Raw genomic sequence first — 18,775 nt, 5'->3', positions numbered from 1 at the left:
AGGCAGAGAATTCAGTGCTGTGCCAGTCACTGGCAGAGCCGAGCTCTCTGGGAATAATTTAGGAATTCCCACTCTGGGCTTGCTCCAGAGAGAGGGGCAGGAGGCATCAGATGCTGTTGCTTCACTGCTTAGGAAATCCTGTCCCCGTGTGAGCACAGGAATCCACCATGAACGTCTCGGACAGAGGCCTCTGCTGGTCACCATAGGGTGGAAGTTTCTGCCGGAGCTCATTCAGTGGATGGTGGCTTTTCTCCCAACTTCTTACAAACTGTTCCAGTTGGACAATCACCCCCAAATCCTCCAGCAAGATACGTCTGTCTACGCCTCCAATGACTTCAACATGGTCAAGCCCAATGGTCATTCCTCAGCCCACACCTCACTTGACCATTCAGCCGCATTTGGAAAGGTCAATCCCTCCCTCCTCCTGTGGTTTCCAAGGAGTCACATTCTCCTGGCTTTCCCTCCTGCCTCCCTGGCCACACCTCAGTCTCCTGTGCTGGCTGCTTGCCTTGTTCTTGACACCTTGACATAGGAAAGTCCCAGAACCTAGTCCTTGGACATCTTCTCTGCCAAGCCTCATTCCCTCAGTGACCTCAACCAGAGTCACGGTCCTCAGTCTCCTCCTTTCAGATGCACCTGCCTTATTGTCTCTCTTCTCTGCTGGAAGGGAAGTCCCATGTGGGTGAAGATGTGTGTTTTGTTCCCTGATGCATCTCCTGGGCTAGGACAGTGGCTGCCACATATTAGCGCTCCATCCGTATTTTCTAAATGGACCAAGGAATGAATGCACACACATCCTGGCCCCAAAGACAGTTGGAACCAATAAGGTCAATAGACCAATAAGTACATTTGCCTTTTTTTTTGAGATGGAGTTTCACTCTTGTCCAGGCTGGAGTACAATGGTGTGATCTTGGCTCATTGCAACCTCCATCCCCCGGGTTCAAGAGATTCTCCTGCCTCAACTCCCCAAGTAGCTGGAACAATAGACATACACCATCATGCCTAGCTAGTTTTTTTGTATTTTTAGTAAAGATGGGGTTTCAACATGTTGGTCAGGCTGGTCTCAAACTCCTAACCTCAGGTGATCCACCTGCCTTGGCCTCTCGAAGAGCGGGGATTATAGGCGTAAACCACCGTGCCCGGCCAGTACATTTGTCATCTTTAGTGCCTGGCGGTGTGGGACTCACAGGAGTTTCAGATCCAGACAAACTATGTTTTGAATCTGCCTTTTGATTCTTCTCCTCTGGGTGACCTTGCACAAGCATTTCTGGAGCTCAGTTTGGGAAAAAGAATCTGTATCTCCAAGTGTGGGACAGAATTCTACCAGAAGACATACCGAAAGCTGAGTATGCAGCCCTGAGTCAAGTACAGGCAACACTCCCCATCCCAGAATCACATTCTCCATCACCATCAGCATCCTCATCCTCATCAAGAAACCTGCAACACCTTCCCCCTGGTGGCAAAACTCTGCATGCCCATAACCTTACCCAATAATTGTAGCAGAAATTCTAAGCAGAATGAAGTCAGGGGTGACTACATTCCCCATTTTAAAAGCACATCAACTAAGACTACAAGAGGTCTGCCCAGCATCACGCAGAGGAAAGTAGAAATAGGTGGGCTTGAACTTGGAGCCTATGGATACCAAATCTCAAGATCTCTTTGTTCTGGTTTCAGGTCTCCGTCTCCCCTCTTGCTTCCCCTTCCACCAGTTCAACTCCCGCAAGCGCTATGGACTTTACCTGCAAAACACCTCCAGAGGCTTCTACCTCCTGGAGCAGCCCAGCTCCTGTCTCATCCTGGCCACCTGCCTTCCTACCATATCTTCACACTGCAGCCTTGTAGAACTTTCCAGAACAGGAAGCTCCCCATGCCTCCCACTGACTAGAATCCTTCATGGCTTCTTGTTGCTCTAGGATTAAGATCTTTGCATGACCAGCGAGGGCCTCTGCAGTCTCAGCTGAGACAACATCCCCAACCCTGTTCTGCGTCATGCTCCTGGCTCTGTTAGATTCATCTGCACACATCTCCCACTGGCCACCAGAGAAATGAGATGTGCCCCATCGGAGTGCAGTTGCAGGCTCACTGTGCATGCATGCACTTGGCTGTGAGTTTGTCTCTTCCCCCTGAGGACAGGGCCCATGCCAGGCTGGTTTACTACCACAGAGAACAGTACCCAGCACATAGCGGTTGCCCAGTGTATTCATTGAATACTTGAATGAATGAAAGCACACACAGGCTTATGCACATTCACCTCTGTGCATTGGAGCCTCTGTGCAGGCCTTCTTAGGGCTTTTCCTACAGCTGAGAAGGACAGATTCCAACACCCAGGCTGGACTCAGCCCCGATCCCCAGCCCCTTGCTTGCTTACCTTCAGTCCCCGCTTCTTTCTTCTCGAAGGCGGTGCACAGACGCTCAAGCACCACACTGTCACTGGAGCCCTCTACTCGGACTTCCTCATCCAAGACCCAGAAAAGGCCTCTGGCATCCTGAGCACCTCCTCCAGCTGGTAAGCGGACCTGGCATGAGACCTGAGATTCATTGAGAGGTCCTGATCCCCATCAGAGGCCTGTCTTGGGCTTTTTCCCCATGGACAGAAAATAGGGACCGCCAAGTACCAAGCGTCAGGACTCAGAATCAGCCTACCCAAAAGCATGCTCCCATTCACCCCAGACTCTCAATGTTGAAGCTATGAAACTCCAGCAAGTTCTCATTAGCAAGCTGTCTAAATCCTGCCTCTGTCCTCACCTCCTGTGTGACCTTGGGCAACTTACTGCGCCTCTCTGGGCCTTGTTTCCTCCTGTCTAATGGAGACTGAAAATACCTTCCTTGGAGGGCTGTGATGAGCATTTAACAAGGGGAACCCTCTGAAAATTACACATTTCTAGATACATACAGGCAGCCGGCCTTTTTGTGTATAACTAGACAAAAAAGGATTAATTCTGTCTGCATCATTTCCTCTAAGAAGTCTTTGTATTTTTTTAACTAAAATCTTGGGGCAAAAAAAAAGCAACAAGCACTTAAAGAACATTTCAGAGAGGAAGGTGAACTTGATTCAATAGCACAGACATAGAATTTTAAATCTAGACACAAGCTTCAGAGACCATCTAGTCACCCCTGTAGTTTCGCATACGGGAAGCTGAGAGAAGTCTGGGGAGTTTAAAGGGCCTCTCCGAGGGCTCACAAGGAGTTGGCACAATCCAGAAGGCCACCAATCAGTTATAGAGGAAATGCAATGTGCCCAGTGACCAACTGTCCTATTGTGCCCAGGACATGAAACTTTCAGTGCTAAAGCTGGGAAAGTCCTACGCAAACCAGGACAGTTGGTCACCCTGACTGAGGAATCCGCATCCATCAGAGGCCCAGAGAGGCAAAGGGGCACATCCAGGATCTCACAGACGGAGAGGAAAAGACGCAGAGCTGGAATTAGAGTCCAGGCACCCTTCATCTTGGGATAAGACACAGACTCAGACATAAAAGAGACCAATAAACTTCTTTATTGGGGCTGAAACTGATTGCCAGCCCACACTCAGAAGGCCCTCAAAAACGGCTTTTTAGGCTGGGCATGGTGGTACATGCCTGTAATCCCAGCTACTCAGGAGGCTGAAGTTGCAGTGAGCCGAGATCGTGTCACTGAACTCCAGCCTGTGTGACAGAGTGACTCCATCTCAAAAAAAAGAAGGTGGCTGTTTGCAGCTACAGGACCTGGACACTACCCCACCCTTCCCAGCCAACACTGTTAAATCAGCCCTTCAGACCCACCCTTTCCTAGGAGACGCACAGATGAAGAAGCACAGCATGGAAGGGAATGAACTGGACAGATGCCAGCCAGAAGAACACACTGAGAACAGCCAGCCGGGCTTATACAGGAGAGGGCTTTGCAATGATGAGTGCAGCCCACTACATGCCAAGAGAAAGCCTGCAAGCTACCCCCAGTCAGCAGAAAACAGGGAAGGAAGATAAGGATAGGGGCAGCCTGCAGTGTCAGATGACAGGAGAGATGCCACCTGCAGGGCACCTCCTGTGTGCCAAGCATCATGCCAGGTGCCTTATGTACAATATCTCATTGATGTTCACAGCAACCCCGAGAAAGTAGCATCCCCATTCTGAACATGAGGAAACTGAGGCCCAGAGAGGTGAAGCAACACGCCCAAGGTCACCAACATTGGACCCAAGCATGGCAGGGTCTATGGCCCAAGCACGTTTGTACTAAATAAAATGTGAAGAAGAACAAGAAGAAGAAACATCAAGTGAAATTGTCACGGGCAGTTCTGAGTTGAGCAGAGGTGCAGATCTGGGGCAGCAAAGTGAGTTCTAGGGATGGAGAGAGTGAGGTAAAGACTCAGTGTCCCTCAAATTAACACCTGTCTGTCCCCAAATGAGTTCAGGGGCCTGGACCAAACATGGCCCTTGTTCTGTAGTCCCCAAGGTCCAGTCTCTGCTGGGCACAGCACCTTCGTCCAAACACCTGACCTTTCCAGGCTAGCGTGGCTGGAGGCCTCTGGCCATGAGCCCTGAGCTCCCTTTGACTCAGGCCTCGGGCTCCCAGGAATGAGTCTATTCTAAGACATAGACTCAGACATAAAGGAGAGCAGTGGTTCTCAACCTGAGGACACTGAAATCTCCACTGTTCAGGCCACACTCCCAGACCAATCCACACAGAATCTGAGGGTGGGTCCCAGACATCCACATTCCCAATGAGCCTGGGGTGACTCTAGGTGCAGACGGCATTAACAACTGGCAGACCAAAGACTCAAATCCGCTAGCATTTCAGTATGGCTAACTGGTGTCTGAGAGCCTGGGTTGGCTGGACCCCGTGTTACCTGAGAGGGATTCTGATCCACAACAGCCACAGTGGCCCCCGGGGAGGGGTCCGGGAGGTCAAACTGCACAGGAACACCTTCCTGGAAAACCACAGGATTTAAAAGTTAGCCCTTTTAGTGAGCGGAAGGGGGAAGAAAACTTTTGAAGAAGGAAAAAGCAGAGAGGATTTCCATCACCTCCTGGCCCTTTAAAAAAATTGTTTTTAACATTTTGGCAAAAGATACGTAGCGTAAAGTTTACCATTTACCCATTTTAAGTATATAGTTCAGTGGTATTAGGTACATTCATGTTGTGCAGCCATCACCCCCAACCATCTCCAGAACGTTCTTCATCTTTCAAAACGGAACCTCTGTACCCATGAGACATAACTCCTTAGTTCCCCCTCCCCCAGCATCCTACTTTCTGTGCCTCTGATCTTGACTATTCTAAGTAGCTTCCACAAGTGAAATTATACAGTATTTGTCCTTTTATGTCTGACTTATGTAACTTAGCACGACATCCTCAGGGTTCATCCATTCTGTACTATTTTGTCAGAATTTCCTTCCTTTTGAAGGCTGAATAATACTTCCTTGTAAGTGAGTATCTTGTAATATGCGTATCTCATTTTGCTTGTCCATCACCTGCCAATTGCAATCCACACATGGGTTGCTTCTGCCTTTCAGCTATTGTGAATAACGTTGCTTTGCAGTTTGGTGCACAAATATGAACTGAGTCCATTATTTCAATTCTTTTGAGCATATACCCAGACATAGAATTGCTGTCATGTGGGAATTCTATTTTTTTTTTTTATGTTTTGAGGTACACCATTCTGTTTTCCACAGTGGCTGCACTGTTTTACATTCCCACCAATACTCTACAAGGGTTCCAATTTATCCACAACAACCCAACACTTGTTCTTTGCTGATTATTTTCTTAGTAGCCATTATAATGTGTGGGAGGTGACATCTCGATGTGGTTTAGATTTGCATTTCTCTTACGATTTGGGATAGTGAGCATCTTTTTGTGTGCCTTTCTAAGTCTTTGGAGAAATGCCTATTTAATTAATTTTTCCAGTTGCTAATGAGGTTTTTTTTGTTTGCTCATCACCTTTTAGCCTTTCTGTGAGAAGAAAGATTGTAAATCAATGCTCCAATAACATTCTGTGATTGTTCATCATGCAGGGTGTCAGCCATCACACTGAGCACTTTATCAGAAACTGACAACTCAGTCCAAACTTTTAAAATATTTACTGAGAACCTAATGAGTGCTAGGCTGCATGTTTGGTGCTGGAGGGAGCAAGTGTAAACTATGGAAAAATAACAGTTGCCACAAAAATGTCACTGGAAGCCAGGCATGGTGGCTCTTGCCTGTAATCCAAGTACTTTGGGAGGCCAAAGCAGGCAGATCACCTCAGGTCAGGAGTTCGAGACCAACCTGGCCAACATAGTGAAACCCTGTCTCTACCAAAAATACATAAATTAGCTGGGTGTGGTGGTAGATGCCTGTAATCCCAGCTACTCAGGAGGCTGAGGCAGGAGAATCGCTTGAACCCTGGAGGCAGAGGTTGCAGTGAGCAGAGATCACATCACCGCACTCCAGCCTGGGCAACAAGAGTGAACCTCTGTCTAAAAAATAAAAATTTTTTAAAAGTCACCAGAGATGTTCAGAAAATGCTGTGGACAAAGATGTTCATCACAGTATTGTTTATAAAGCTTTGTACTTAGAAACCACCCAGATATCCATAGGAGAGGGAATGCAATCATCTAACCACTGCATGCGGGTTTACTAAGATTTCTAAGTGAGGGAGGTGACATGAATAACGTAATACTGTGAGAAAAATGACAGATGGCAAATTATGTGTACAGGAAGATCCAAAATCCACAGAAAATACAATAAAGGGAAAATAATTTTTAAAAAGAAAAAATAAGAGAGAGAGAGAATGGTAACAGTGGTTGCCTCTGGATGGAAGGGCTAAAAGAAATTGTAACTTTAGCTTCTTTGTACTTATATGAAGTTTCCAGTGTTTTAATTTTAAATGTATTACCTTGATAATGAGAAATAAGTGAAATATTATGGGAAAAGTAGAATAGCTGTTACCATACACTCAAGGATTAATATAGATGAGGCACTCTTCATTCTTGTTCATTAAATGCTCAAAATAGCCCCTTTGGGGAGCATGGTAACCATCTTCACAAAACAATCCCAGTTCTCTGCACTTCCCTATATCCATACTTTGCAGAGTGACACTGTAGTGCCTCCATCAAGGAGTGGAGCCTGTTTTCCTACCCCTTGAATCCATGCTCAGCCTTAGACCTGCTGTGACTGACAGACTACAGTGGAAGTGACTTTGTGCAAGCACCAAGTATAGGTCTCAAGGTCCCCTGCACACTTCTGTTTGCTCTCTTGGAACCCAGCCCAGCACTCTGAGGGAAGCCCAGACTAGCCTGCTGGAGGATGTAACATTTGTGGAACAGGGACAAGGTTATCCCAGACAAGGCCTGCCTGGATCCACTCATGGCCGGCTGATCCCAGACATGAGAGAGCCCTACCAATATCATCAGAGCCACCTACCCCAACCTACACCTGAATCTGAACACAAGCTCAAGAACTATCCCGGACCAAGAGAGCTGCCCAGGCCATCCAGACACTTGGGAGCAACAACCAAAGGTTTTCTTCTAAGCCACTACATTTAGGGGTAATGTATTATGCAGCATTATTGTGGCAAAGCATAACTGATACAAAAGTATTATTATCTCTGTTTTCCATGTAAAAAAAATTGAGGGTCAGGAGTGAGTGTCATTTCTAAGGCCACACAGCCAATAAGTAACAGAGTTAGAATCAGACCCCAGGTATCATCAGAATCATCTGTTTGAGATTCATTTATGTTGGTGCTTTATTTTTATTGCCAACCAAAGAAATAACTATAACTTCATTACCTATTATTCTAAATTATTCTACTGATGAACAATATGGCCATTTCTAACATTCTGGCAGCAGCACTTGTTGGAGTGAAGGTGGTCATACCTTCAGGGAAGAAGGTGGGAGTCATATAGGGAACTGAAAGTATTCTCATTTTCACCTGGGTGTTAGAGATACACATATGTTCATTTAGGGAAGTTCATTGAGCTGTACACTTCCAATTTATGCACTTTGTAAATGTTCTATTTCTTTGTTTTTTTTTTCTGAGATGGAGTCTCTGTCACTCAGGCTGGAGTGCAGTGGTGCAATCTCAGCTCACCACAACCTCCACCTCCTGGGTTCAAGTGATTCTCCTGTCCCAGCCTCCCAAGTAGCTGGGATTACAGGCACACACCACTGCACCCAGCCAATTTTTGTATTTTTAGTAGAGATGGGATTTCACTATGTTAGTCAAGCTGTTCTTGAACTCCTGACCTCAGGTGATCCGCCTGCCTTGGCCTCCCAAAGTGCTGGGATTACAGGCATGAGCCACTGCTCCTGGCCTTATATTTCAATTTAAACTTTTTTTTTTTTAATGAGAAAAGAAGGGCTGGCAGGATCATGCCTGAACATGCTTCATGGTACACACACAGTTTCTCTCCGGTGCCTCCTAGAAGAGGAATTGCTGAGTTATGGGGTGCAGGCATCTTCAGCTTTATGAGAATCACCATGCTGTGTGGCAGAGGGGTGTGGAGCCCACTGCTTCCACCTGCCCACAGATGTGAAGGGCATCCCTCACTCCAGGAGATGCAGACTGACTCGTGGAGGCGCCTTTTGCTTGAGTGAAGTGAGAGAGGATGAAGCAGACATCCCAAAGAAGGGACAGCTGTGGAAGCAAGGCCTGGGGAAGCCCAAGTTCCTTGGCACTTTTGGGCATGGGGTTCAGAAGGTAGCAGGCGGCGGTTGGGGAGCGGGGAGGTTGGGGAGGCTGGGCCGGGGAGGAAGCAGCAGAGGTCTGGGGAGCCAGGCCCGGGGAAAGGGCTTTGTTCCCTGGTGACCTGAACAGGGTGAAGCTGCAGGCTACTGTGGAATGGGAATCCCACCCCTTCCCGTCTGACCTCGCATCCATCACGAAGCTCTGTTGAAGGGCCTGCTGCAGCCCCAGCCTACCTCTCGATATCGCTCCAGCGTGGAGACAAAGGTCCGCTGGTAGAAGAGCAGCTGCAGGCGTTCGTGGGTGTAGTTGTGGCACAGCTCCTCAAAGGTGGCCGCCCGGTCCTTGCCCTGGTGCCGGGGGTTCTGGAAGCCTGGAGAGTCCACCACCATAATGGAGGCCATGGAGAGATGGTGGGAGGAGAAGGACCTAGGGAGAGAAGAGAGAGGTGGAATGTCTGAGACGGCGTGGAGTCTGGGAGCCCACTGATCCAAGCCTCCAGCAGAACTGGTTTCAAAACCAAGCTCACCTCTTACAGGCTGTGTGACCTCGGGTAAGCTACTTAGCCTCTCTGAGCAGGGGTTTCCTCAACTGTCAAATGAGGATGGCTGTGAGTAAGCTTATCCCAGGGACAGCTGTAAGGACTAAAGGAATTAAAGTGCCTCCCACAGGCCCAAATTTAAAAAAAAAAAATGACTAGCTTAAGGTCACCCAGCAAGTTGACTACCAAGTGAAGTCTAGGCTCTCCTTTTCTTCCTTCAGAGACCTACTAAAATAGAAAAACTATTTTGTTTGATACATCCGTTTACAAAATTCTTTCAAGCTATCACTTTCTTGTATTCTCCTGATGAATCTGTAGGGGTGGACAGGGCAGGGATGATTCACATCAAAATCCAGGAGTTAAGAGACTTTGGAGCCAGTCACGTGTGGGTTCAGTCCTTGTGCTGTGACAGAGGAGATGTGTGTCTTGGGAGAGTTGCCCAACCTCTCTGAGGCTCCGCCGTCTCAGCCACGAAAGGGTTAATGAGGGCCATGACCAGCCCAGAGGGCTTTTGCGAGGATTGGGTGTGATAAGCTTCTCCCGCTGTGAAAGTAAAGTTTACCAAGTGGTTGGTGCTCAGTAAATGCCACCTGCTATCTTTACCATGCGCATGATCAGCTAGGCGCTCTGGAGGGTCCTTATTTGAACCTTGGTTCTTCTGTTTGCCAAGCTTTTCCAAGTATATAATGGGGATCATAAGGGATAATAAGAGCAGCCACCATATAGGCGTGCCTGAAGATAAAGTCGGTTCATTCTAGGCAAGCCAGACACCTACTAGGTGCTTATAAACACCATAGTAGGCACTTTGATCATCCACACACCATTTCACAGATGTGGCCTCCAAGAACTAAAACCTCGTAGCAGCCGCCCTTCGCTGGTGAAGGCGGTTGCCTCCGCCAGCAGTTCATTCACCACTCCCAGTACTCCCTTCTCTAAGCATGCCTGATCCCCTTGGTTTCTAAATAATATGTCTGTGGGCTCAGATGGTAATGACTTCAGCAGCGTCAGAGGGAGTCGATTCTGTGTCCACGACAACTTGGAGAAATCCGGCTGCTCTGTTGCTACGCGCCAGCCTCATCCTTTTAACAGGATTTCAGAAGCCTAATTATGCTTTCGGCTTTCACAGAGGAGGAAGGCAAGCCTTTGCCTAGGCTCTGGATTAGCTCTGCTGAAAAACTGCTTAAAGGGTTTCCAAGCCTGGGCTTAGTGTGCTGTTCATAAGTATGGAAAACAGAGGCCACTGTGCAGCCCCGCAGAGGCACTTCAGAGGCACATCATGGTCCATTCCAAATTTCTGCCATGTTGCTCCTATCCCTAGCAAGACAATTTTGAAAAATACATGGATGAGAACAGTGTGCTGGGCTGTTCAGGGAAACTGAAGGGATGAGATGAGAATGCAGCATTGTGTTTGCATCTCGGTTCTACCCATTCAAGCTTCAGCCTCCTTCTCGGTACAATGGGCTGATGTGAGTATTCGAGGATGCAAAGTGAGTCAGACAATCGGTGTGATCCCCCGCCCTCAGTAGGGACCCAAAGTGCTCAGCTTTTATTATTGGTATTGTTTTGTTTGTTTTGTTTGAGACGGAGTTTCGCTCTTGTTACGCAGGCTGGAGTGCAATGGCGCGATCTCGGCTCACCACAACCTCCGCCTCCTGGGTTCAGGCAATTCTCCTGCCTCAGCCTCCTGAGTAGCTGGGATTACAGGCACGCGCCACCATGCCCAGCTAATTTTTTTGTATTTTTAGTAGAGACGGGGTTTCACCATGTTGACCAGGATGGTCTCGATCTCTTAACCTCATGATCCACCCACCTCGGCCTCCCAAAGTGCTGGGATTACAGGTTATTATTGGTATTTTACAATCACTCATAGGAAGAGCAAGGGTTTCCCCAACTGTCAAATGAGGATGCTTGTGAGTAGGCTTATCCCAGGGACAGCTGTAAGGACTAAAGGAATTAAAGTGCCTCCCACAGGCCCAAAGTAAAAAAAAAAGACTAGCTTAAGGTCACCCAGCAAGTTGACTACTAAGTGAAGTCTAGGCCCTCCTTTTCTTCCTTCAGAGACCTATTGAAATTAACAAAAACTATTTTATTTAATAGTGTGTTTTGTTTTGTTTTGTGACAGAGTCTCTCTCTGTCACCCAGGCTGGAGTGCAGTGGTGCAATCCCAGCTCACTGCAACCTCCACCTCCTGGGTTCAAGCAATTCTCCCTGCCTCAGCCTCCTGAGTGGCTGGGATTACAGGTGCATGCCATAATACCCAACTAATTTTTTTATTTTTTAGTAGGGATGGGGTTTCGCCATGTTAGCCAGGCTGGTCTTGAACTCTTGACCTCAGGTGATCCTCCCACTTCAGCCTCCCAAAGTACTGGGATTATAGGCATGAGCCACCATGTCTGGCCAGGAATTTATTTAAATTCATTATTTATTTTAATCTTCACAACAACCCTAGGGGAGAGAGCTATGGTACAGATGAGGAAAGGGAGATCAGAGAAGTGAATTACCGGCCACATAGCCAGTGGGTGGCCAGGGTGAAAGTTAAACCCAGCACTCTTCACTTTAGAAACACTCTTGCCAGCTCAAAAATTGCCACTTTGCTCAACTGCCCGGTATGTGAGTTCATCTGTGCACCTGCAAGAGACTGACTTTATGCCTAGGAAAAAGCCCCGTTTACCTGTTGATGAGTGAGACCACGGCCACAAAGAGCTCCTGGTACAGGCCGGAGGCCATCCCCTCCACACACTCCATGCCTGTCATCTTGAGCCCTGGGAAAGAGGACAGAATCAGCATTCTTGGTCAGGATCTTGCCTGGGGCCCAGGACACCACTACAGAGCAGCAGGGACCACTCATCTCAGAAAATCCTTCCTTTCTTTCCACATCGTTCCATGCTGAAATTATTTCCCCAGGTTCTTGGTGTCCTCTCAGTCTAAGTGTCCTAAGTGTGCCCTCTCAGGGCCTACAGGGTCCCATGTAACGTGCCCTACCTTTGCTCCAGAGTGATATCCTGCTCACCCTCAGGGCTAGTCCAAATTTCACCTCCAGTGGAAAGCCTTCCTTGACTACCACTACCACCACCACTAGGCCATTCCCAGCTCTATGGTGCTTCCAATGGCACTTCCCATAGCATAATCTTTCTAGCATAGTTATTTTATTAACCTGTGTCTCCCTCATGAGGCTGGGAGTGCCCTGAAGATAGGTGCTGTTCCTGGGTTTGTTGATCTTTAAATTGCCAGTGTCTGGCACATAATAGACTCTCCATAAGTGTTTATTATTTTCTTTTTCTGGAGAGAAATTTGGCAATTTTGTATTAGAAGCCATAAAATGTTCATATACTGGGACCTAATAATTTCACTCCTAGACTTTCATTCTAATAAAATATTCCAAGAAATAAAGCTTTCTGAGGACACAGATTCATCCAACTGTTGATTAAATTGGCAAAAATCGCCTTTTTGAAATGACTTGCGTGCCCGACAATAGCAAATGGGTTAGGTAATTGATAATCTGCCCGTACAAAGGAATGCTTAAAGTCAGGTGTGAAGAATATTGAAAGAGACTGGAAAAGTGCCTCCCTAGGATGTTAGGAGGAATTCAAGAGCTCAAAAACTATAATTACCAGTTGTGGATTCGATTTTGCTTGAAAACACACACACACACACACACACACACACACACACACACACACACATATATGTACATCCCATTAAAATCACCAGCCTTGATTAAGGAGCACTGAACAAAGCAGAGTGAGGAGCGTAGGGGTCAGATCACACATTCTGGCCCTTAAGTTTTAGTTCCATCTAAAGAACGGAAAACACAGTTTCCAAATTAGTGCGCACTAGTGCCTGGAGGAGTGATTCTGCTTGTACATTCCAGGCAGCCCACTGCAGCCCTGAAAGCATTTCCCACCCCTCCTCTGACTCCACCCCCAACCTGGGCTGTTGCTAGGCAACCTGCAGCCTCCCAGCATCTCTCTTAAGCCAGAAGGTCCCCTGCCTGCTTAATGTCTACTCTTGAGACCTCAGCCTGAGAGGTTAACTCAGACTCACAAAGTGGTGAGTGCATTGTGTCTGTGCATGTGTGTGATGTGACTGCCCTTAAGCATGTGTGTGGTGTTTTTGCCGGTGCATGTGTGTGCACACGTGTGCTTGTGTCTATGCATGTGTCTGTGCATATGTGTGTAATTGTGTGGCATGTGCACATGTACCTGTGTCGTATATATCTGTGCACATGTTTACACATACATGTGCACCATGCATACCTCTGTGTGTGCTGTGTGGTGTACATGCTTACAGTGTATGTGTGCCAGTGTCTGTGCATGTGTGTGTTCATGTGTGTGATTGTGTGGTGTGTGTCTGCACACTTGTGCAGACACAAGTGTGCTGCACAAATGTGTGTGTGCATGTGTGTATTAACATGTGGTGTGTGCATGCTTCTGTACGTGTGTGTGCATGTCAAAAAGGAGAGGTAATCTTCAAGAAAACCACAGCTCACACCAGAGCACAGATCTGAAAGGAGACACAGAGGGCCGATGGGGTACAAGTGACATCAGCCATCACACCGAAGTCCCTGGAAGGTGGAAGAGATGGGCCCCCAAACCACAGCTCACAACAGTTCTACTCATTAATCCCAAACTCTGCTGTCTCAAGGACAGCTGCTCTTAGAGCGCTCCCAACGACGCACAGAGGCTGCGGGACCCGGCAGATCACATCCTTGCAGGTACAGTACTAAGTCCTCCTGCTTTCCCCCAACAGCAGTTCAACGCGCCCTCATTCTTCCAGCTGCTCAGGCCAAAATCCCAGCAGCCTCTGCTGGTCCCTCTCTTTCTCTCAGGGCCCACGCTATCACCTCAGCTTGTAGACTAGCCCCTGAATCTGTCCACCTCGCCCCGTCTCCACTAGCACTTCCCACCACCATCTATCATCTGGTGATTTCTATAGGTTCCCGGTGGGTCTCCCTTCTCCCACTCACTCCCCAATCTTCATCCAGGCTGAGCTTAAAGCCGAATCATGCCATCCTCCAGCTGAAGCCATTTCATGGCTTCCCAGTGGTCTGAGAATAAAAACCCTGGCTTACAAACCCTTAGTGAGCTGGCCACACCTTGCTCTCCACCCTCAACTTCTCCCATTTCTCCACCTTGCTCCACCACTGGGGCTTTATTTCCATCCCTCAAACAGAAAGACTAGTCTTTCCCCTACCTAGGAGGTGCTCAACAAACATGAAATCCAATGGAAATGCACTGGTCCACTGGCCCTGCCCAGGGCATCCTTCCCCACAGCAAGGGGAACCCTCCTGGGTTTCAGCAGCCTTCTTGACCACCAAATCGAGGTGGCTATTTGAGCACTAGCATTGACCAAGTAGAAACCACATCCATTTCCACCTATGATGGCTTCCCCTGCACCTAACACAGGCCTGCCCAGAGTAGGCTCTTAATACATCCTTGATTAAAAAAAAAAAAAAAGTTCTGCTGGTGTGTCCCTAGGAGCTGCCCAGAGAGGGCCCAGCTCACTCAGAGAGGCAGAAGCCACGTACCTGAGCTGGCTTCCTCGTCCTCGAGGCCCCATCGCCTTGGCCCAAACGTCACTTGCTGGATGATCTGTCGGAGATGGTGCTTGAAGGTGGCCGTGTTCAGTTCCTCATACTCACAGCCCAGGGCCTCAGCTGCATAATTTGCCCACTCAAACCTCATGAACTGCTTCCGACCCACTGCACGGGGACAAAACAGAGGCATAGCGGTGAGGCCCTGGACACTGGGTGAATTAATGCCCAGAGGACCTCGGAGAATCTCACCACCCTCCCAGTCTCCACGCCAGCCCCCTCAGCAGGGAACTTGGACAACTGTCCAGGCCTGGGATCCTAAGCAATGGCCCCTGGAGAAGTTAGGTGTCCCAGAGACCTTGCTTATCCAAATTCCCCGCCATTTGCACTGCTTCCTTTTTCAAAGCAATTAAAAATATTCTGGAGAAGCACTCTAAATGTGAAAATGGGGAATGGTTAGTAAAATTATGATTTATTCACCCACCCATGCATCCATTTACCTGTCCATCCAGGCATACACTATCCCCTGCAAGCCAGCTACCTATCCTTTCAACTCCTCATCCAATCACACATCCATCAAACCAGCCATCTGCTTATTCTGTACACGTTTACTGAGCTCCCACCATGTGACAGGCACTGGGTCTGCCACCGAAATCAATGAGCAAGACAGACAAGGTGCCTGTCCTCATGGAGGGAGTGTGACAATAGACAAGTAAACACATAGACAAAATAATTTCCAGCCATAAAATTATAAAGTTCCCTCTGCCCTCTACCAAAGAGAAACTAAAGCAGGGTGCTGAGATCAAGAGAAACTGAAGGAGTTGTTCGATATCTGTGGTGGTCAGAGTGGGCTCTATCTGAAGATGTGATATATAAACTGAGCTATGAAAGGTGAGAAGGAGCTTCCACATAAAGAACCAGGGAAGTGCTTCAGAGGATGGAGGAGGAGGCAGCACAAAGGTCCTGGAGCAGAAATGAACATGGTATGTTAAAGGAATGCCAAGCGAGCCCGTGTAGCTGGAATGTGGGGAGAGAGGAAAAAGACGAGGTTCAAGAGTCAATGGAGAGCCACTCTCTGGACTATTACAAGGTCATTTAAAATTAGCAACAAAGACCTTGCATACTATGGACAATGCTTACACTTGAATGCTAAGAGAAAAGTAAATTTAAAAATGATATCATAGGGCCGGGAATGATAGCTCACACCTATAATCCCAGCACTTTGGGAGGTTGAGGAGGGCAGATCACGAGGTCAGGAGTTCAAGACCATCCTGGCTAACACAGTGAAACCCCGTCTCTACTAAAAATACAAAAAAATTAGCTGGGCATGGTGGCACGTGCCTGTAGTCCCAGCTGCTTGGGAGGCTGAGGCAGGAGAATCACTTGGACCTGGGAGGCAGAGGTTGCAGTGAGCCGAGACCGAGCCACTGCACTCCAGCCTGGATGACAGAGCAAGACTCCGTCTCAAAAAAAAAAAAAGAAGAAGAAGAAAATGATACCACAGTATGATGTCAACTGTGTGAACCATTCTAAATTGCTGTAAAAAAATCAAAAGGGAAATATAGCCAAATATTAACCATCACCACTGGGTAAGAGGATTTTATACTTTCCAAATTTTCTACCACATTTGAGCACTAATTTTTTAATCCATATAAAAATAAATGATTTCTTAAGACAAATAATAGTGCCATCCTTCAAACATTTTCACTAACAAATATATGAAAAAATGTTCAATATCACTAATCATCAGGGAAATGCAAATGAAAACCACAATGAGGTATCATCTCACTCCAGAAGTATAGGTAACCAAAAAAAGTGCTGGTAAGGATGCAAACAGAAGGGGGAACTCTTAGACTCTGTTGGTGGGAATGTAAACTAGCACAGCCACTGTGGAGAGCAGTATGAACTTTCCTCAAAAAACTACAGATAGAACCACCACATGATTCAGCAATCCCACTACCGGGCATTTATCCAAAGGAAATCAGTACATCAAAGAGACCTCTGTACCCCATGTTTACTGTAACACTATTCACCATACCCAGGAGAGGGGATCAGCCTAGGGGTCCAATAATAGACAAATGGGTAAAGAAAATGGGGTATATATATACAATGGAATACTATTCAGTCATAAAATAACGTGTCATTCATGGCAACATAAATGGAAATGGAGGACACTAAGTGAAATAAGCCAAGCACAGAAAGACAAATATCACATGTTCTTATTCATATGTGGAAGCTAAAAAATGTTTATCTCATAAAGATAGAAAGTAGAATAGAGCATATGGCTGGGAAGGGTAGGGGGCAGAGGGGTAGTTAGGGAGAGTGTTGTTAAGGACACAAAAGTCACAGCTAGAGAGGAGAAATATGCTCTAGTATTCTACAGCCTTGCAGGATGACTGTAGTTAGCCATAATAGATTATATAGATTCAAATAGCTAGAAGGAAGATATCGAATGTTCCTAACACAAAGAAATGATCATTGTTCAAGAGGATGGATACACTAATTACCCTGATCTTGTAACTATACATTATATGTATAGAAACACCACTATGTACCCCATAAATATGTACAATTATTATGTCAACTTAAAAAAATTAAAAATTGTTCTCTTATTTTCCTATAAATGTGTTTCCATCTTTGAAATAAGAATCACAGCTGCTGATAGGGATTTTTTCATTCAATCAGAAAGAGATTGTGAGGGCCCAATTCTTCAAGCAAACAGCGTGATGAACCAGTCTGGCTTATGGCAAAATTAGAAATTTGGAAAAAGACATTATCTGGGAATTTGACCTTACCCAAGGAGGAGGCCTGGCCCCAGTCACTAAGGGTATCACAAACAGACACTGCTATTGACATCCTCCTATGTGCCAATTACTCTGCATGGGTCATAAGAGCATTGTTATACTACCCTCATTTTATAGACTATGCTCATTTTACAGATGATGAAACTGAGACTCAGAGAGGTAACATGGCTAATTTTTTTAAATCCTGTCACTTTCAAAAAATGATGGAGAAGATGATGGTGATGATGATAATGGTGATAGTGATGGTGATGATGGTAATGATGATGATAGTAATGGTGATGATGATGATGCTGTGATTATGATGTTGATGGTAATGATGGTGGTGGCAATGGTGACGATGGTGATGATGATGATGGTAATGGTAATGGTGATGGTGATGATGGTGGTGGTGACAGTGATGATGATGGTGATGGTGGTGATGATGATGATGGTGATGGTGACGATGATGATAGTGATGGTGATGGTGATGATGGTGATGGTGGTGATGATGGTGATGGTGATGGTGATGATGATGGTGGTGGTGATGGTGATGATGATGATGGAATGATTTGATGGTGATGGTAATGATGGTGGTGGTGATGGTGACAATGATGGTAATGATGATGATGGTGATAATGATGGTGGTGGTGATGGTGATGATGATGGTGATGGTGATGATGGTGGTGATATGATGGTAATAATGATGGTGATGATGATGATGATGGTGATGATGTGATGGTAATGATGACGGTGGTGATGGTGATGGTAATGATGATGGTGGTATGATGGTGATGGTGATGATGGTGGTGGTGATAATGATGGTGATGGTGATGATGTTGATGTTGATAGTGATGATGGTGGTGATAATGATGGTGATGATGGTGATGGTGATGATGGTGGTGATGATGGTGATGATGATGGTGATGGTGGTGATGGTGATGATGATGATGATGGTGATGGTGACGATGATGTTAGTGATGGTGATGGTGATGATCGTGGTGATGATCGTGATGATGATGGTGATAATGATGATGATGGTGATGGTGATGATGATGATAGCGATAGTGATGATAGTGATGGTGATGATGGTGGTGATGATGGTGATGGTGATGATGGAATGATTTGATGGTGATGGTAATGATGGTGGTGGTGATGGTGACAATGATGGTAATGATGATGACGGTGATGGTGATGATGGTGGTGGTGATTGTATTGATGATAGTGATGGCGGTGGTGATTGTTATATGGTGGTGGTGATGGTGATGATGATGATGGTGATGGTGATG

At 46.7% G+C, this 18,775-nt stretch overlaps 1 protein-coding gene across 6 annotated transcripts in view; it reads right to left on the bottom strand.

Moving 5' to 3' along the window:
• The window catches only part of MYO18B (myosin XVIIIB), a 397,224-nt gene that overhangs the window by 295,890 nt on the left and 82,559 nt on the right, over positions 1-18,775 (bottom strand). For all 6 annotated transcript variants that reach the window (XM_078336710.1, XM_054239730.2, XM_054239724.2 and 3 more), the window contains 5 exons: positions 14,701-14,874; positions 11,845-11,935; positions 8,869-9,061; positions 4,821-4,901; positions 2,369-2,516 (listed from right to left, as the gene is read on the bottom strand). In XM_078336710.1, the coding sequence (XP_078192836.1) occupies positions 2,369-2,516; positions 4,821-4,901; positions 8,869-9,061; positions 11,845-11,935; positions 14,701-14,874 (687 nt within the window). The remainder of the gene's footprint in view (positions 1-2,368; positions 2,517-4,820; positions 4,902-8,868; positions 9,062-11,844; positions 11,936-14,700; positions 14,875-18,775) is intronic.

Source organism: Callithrix jacchus, chromosome 1 (genome assembly GCF_049354715.1).
Source record: "Callithrix jacchus isolate 240 chromosome 1, calJac240_pri, whole genome shotgun sequence".
NCBI lineage: Eukaryota > Metazoa > Chordata > Mammalia > Primates > Cebidae > Callithrix > Callithrix jacchus.
Note: the sequence above shows the minus strand (reverse complement) of the source record. Positions and strands in the feature narration are given on the sequence as shown.